The following is a 3,369-nucleotide window of genomic DNA, read 5'->3' as shown; positions in this document are numbered from 1 at the left end:
TCAAGGTGATGGTGGCTTGTAACATTGAAGAGGGTCACCTTCATCGTCCATGTCCATGAGTTCAGACCACTCGTTGATGCCAACAACATTTGCAGGGGCAATTGCATCCCTAGATAAGGTCGGGATGGTGCTAGTAAGGTCCATGTTTTGACCTGCCCATGTTGTAGGTGGTTGTGGCTGTGGTGGTGGTGATGGTTGGTGCTGAACAAAAGGTATGCCAAGTTGTGGTGGTGGTGGTGGTGGTGGTGATGGTTGGTGCTGAACAAAAGGTATGCCAAATTCTCCAAAATAATTTAATGGGGAAAGTTGAGGCAACATCAGGGTTGATGAAGCTGGTTGGGGGGTAGCTCCACCACCAAACGCTACATTAACTGCACCAAAAGCCGAGTTCACACCACTTAATTCATAGTTTGGGTTAAACAAGAAAGGTGGTTGGTAAGAAAAGCCACCGCCATTAAATGATTGCATAGTTTGCGTGATTTCTGGCTTAAATGTGCCATGACCATCACTTGAGCCTGCACCAGCATTTGGAGGGTTATAAGCATGTGTCATGCTCCCACCCATGGTTGGTGCATTTGGAGGGTTATAAGCATGTGTCATGCTCCCACCCATGGGTGGTGGTTTAGTGATTTGTGAAGACGAGGATGCACCATCAGCCCTACCCCTCTTACGATTAGTTCCACCGCAAGGAATGTTTCGTAGGACCCCACCATGGGTCCAATAACGACGACATTCCTTGCAGATATAGCGTGGTTGTGACACGCTATAGTTGTTATAGTAACAAAACTTGGTGTTACTCGAGTAACACCTAGGACAGTTCGGAGGAGGGAATGGAGGTGGCGCACGAGGATAACTCGGCTGCTTTCCGGCTTCCTTCTCCGTCATCTTGCTGGATATCTCTTGGTATACTTTTTAGCATATGTTGATCATTTCATTAAATGACTATTTATAGGGGTTATGAGGTTTGACCATGCAGTCTTCATGTTATAGAATGTGTGTAAAAACAATCTAAAGGTATATTTGTTTTCAATTAATTCATTTGAACCATTTACATTATCTCATGTGTGTACAGTAATCATATCAAATGTTTGCAAGAAGATTTTCTTTGTTGAATGTTGACTCATGTAAGTACAAGTCAAGGAAAAGGATTAAATTTAACAGAGATTTAATATTTTTATTTTATTCATATGTTATTTTGGATGAAGAGAAACACGCTACTATCACACCATGTTTATTCGAATATTAATATATTAACTAACTAGTGAAGTTAACTTTTTAAATATTTGATAAAAGCATATTTAAATGTATAGACTATTAATAGATATATTATTAGGGTGGGGTTTGGCTACAAAGTCCATTTTTCCTACAAAGTGTACAAAATCATAAAACACCACAATTTCAGCCATAAAACACACTCAAAACCCACAAATAACAGAGTGAAGATCACTAAAACACAATATCCAAACCCTAACATTCCATACAAACTTCAAACACACCATCGTAGAACTATGTATATAAAACATAACATGATAATCAACATAAACCACACTAATGTTAGTCATTCGATAATTAAAGCCTTATCACCCAAAACACAGCACAAAACCCACAAATATGACGTTTTAGTAATCTTCACTTTGTTATTTGTGGGTTTTGAGTGCGTTTTATGACTTTTTAAACTTCGTAGGAAAAATGAATTTTGTAGACAACTTCCACCCTATATTATTTTAAACCGTTTAATAATTTAAATAATATAAATTCAATAACAACAAAAATTAGATTTGGATAAGGATTATATATATGTATAAGGGTTGGGTTCTAGAGTGAACACTAGTGTATTTGTGAACTGAGTGAACAAATCCTGACCATTGATTTACATTATCAAATCTAAAATACACTTGTGTATTGATAATCAAGGGTTAGGATTAGTTCACTAGTGTTCACAATCAAAGGGGTTGTACACTAATGAACCTAACCCATACGCATAATCACATATTGACATCATAGCTCCATAATTACGCATTACCTATCATTTTGGTTATAGACAAGTTACTTCTAGTCCTTATATTTATCAGGTATAAATATAATTGAAAGATGTTTTTTATAATATATTTTCTTATAAAATATATTTAAACAATTTGTTAGTTATAATAATCCATGAGTAATTTTAAGCGATATATATACCTTATAAAATAGTAATTAAGTTTCAATATTTATACGTTTTTCTATAGTCACACATGTTTAATGTTATTCCATAGATATAAAAAAACTTCATGACTTTTTAAAATTGAATGACAAATATAGAATAAGGATTAAAAACTATTGTTATTTTGTGGCCTTTTTAATTTCTTCCTAAGTACCTCCTCCTCCATAATACGAGAAACCATAAAATATTGTTTTTACAAGATTTTGTCTAACTAAACTCTTTAATTGTTAAGCGATCAGAGAAAAGATTAACTTGACGTAAACTAATCAAAACTTTGTAAATACATAACTACATGAGAGAAAAGAAAGCTAAGATAGCATGGGAAGGCACTGTCTATTTAAAGTTGTTTTATCCTAATTTGATCATGTTATATAGTCGTTTTAACGTATTTTCGTTAGTCTTTTTAACTTTAACTATTGAAAAATTCGCATGAAGTTATTCATGACTTAAGACCGCAAGCCACGCATGAAAAACAATCTATCGAATAGTATGAGGGGCTAAATCTGCCTTAAAGGCAAATCTTTGATCTGCTGAAGGTCCTTACGAACCGTATCAACATACCCTTGGGGTCCGTAAGGGTGATTTGAAAAGAATGCGCGTCTGAGGTCCCTTACGGACAGTAAGGCATACCCCTTACGGTCCGCAAGCTTTTGTTGTAATTTTGACACATAAACACCATTTTTGCCACCTTCTATATGGTAGTGACACCAGTTATGACACTAATATCATTCTTAACACATTAAGAGACACTTGCCATGTGCTAAGCACTTGAAGATTAGTATAAATAGGACTAGTTAGTTCATAAGTTCTTCACACCTTCTCATTCTTACTCTCAAACTTCTTATGGAGATTGAATCTGCTTAGGAGCCTCCTCGTTCTAATTCTAAGCTTTTCCTTCAACACTAGTAACCATTTTGGTCAAGTCAAAGTTCAAGTTGAACTTTGCAACGTGATCATAATAATGAAGGTATGAATCCCCTGCGATCATACCCGCCAACGATCACGTTAAGTAGGTGAAATGACGAGTCAAGCATGTTATATATAAAAGTCAAAACTTGAAAAATATGCGTTTTGCGATAATTGGACTTCTAACTATCTAAACCAACTATTTTGACATCATTGCAATTTGTATAAACTTATAAAGCTTATTTTGACATGCCCAACTC

General features: G+C 35.3%; 1 protein-coding gene across 1 annotated transcript; it reads right to left on the bottom strand.

Moving 5' to 3' along the window:
- On the bottom strand, positions 1-885 carry LOC110906806 (dof zinc finger protein DOF3.2). Its single transcript, XM_022151883.1, has one exon. It carries the CDS (start codon positions 883-885, stop codon positions 1-3), a length of 885 nt encoding a protein of 294 aa, XP_022007575.1.
- Positions 886-3,369: the final 2,484 nt, after the last annotated feature.

This window comes from Helianthus annuus, chromosome 16 (assembly GCF_002127325.2).
Source record: "Helianthus annuus cultivar XRQ/B chromosome 16, HanXRQr2.0-SUNRISE, whole genome shotgun sequence".
Lineage (NCBI taxonomy): Eukaryota > Viridiplantae > Streptophyta > Magnoliopsida > Asterales > Asteraceae > Helianthus > Helianthus annuus.
The sequence above is the reverse complement of the archived record's forward strand: the minus strand, read 5'-3'. Positions and strand labels throughout refer to the sequence as shown.

Excerpts from the sequence above, each read along its gene's own strand:
- LOC110906806 (XM_022151883.1), bottom strand. The coding sequence starts at position 885 with ATGACGGAGAAGGAAGCCGGAAAGCAGCCGAGTTATCCTCGTGCGCCA.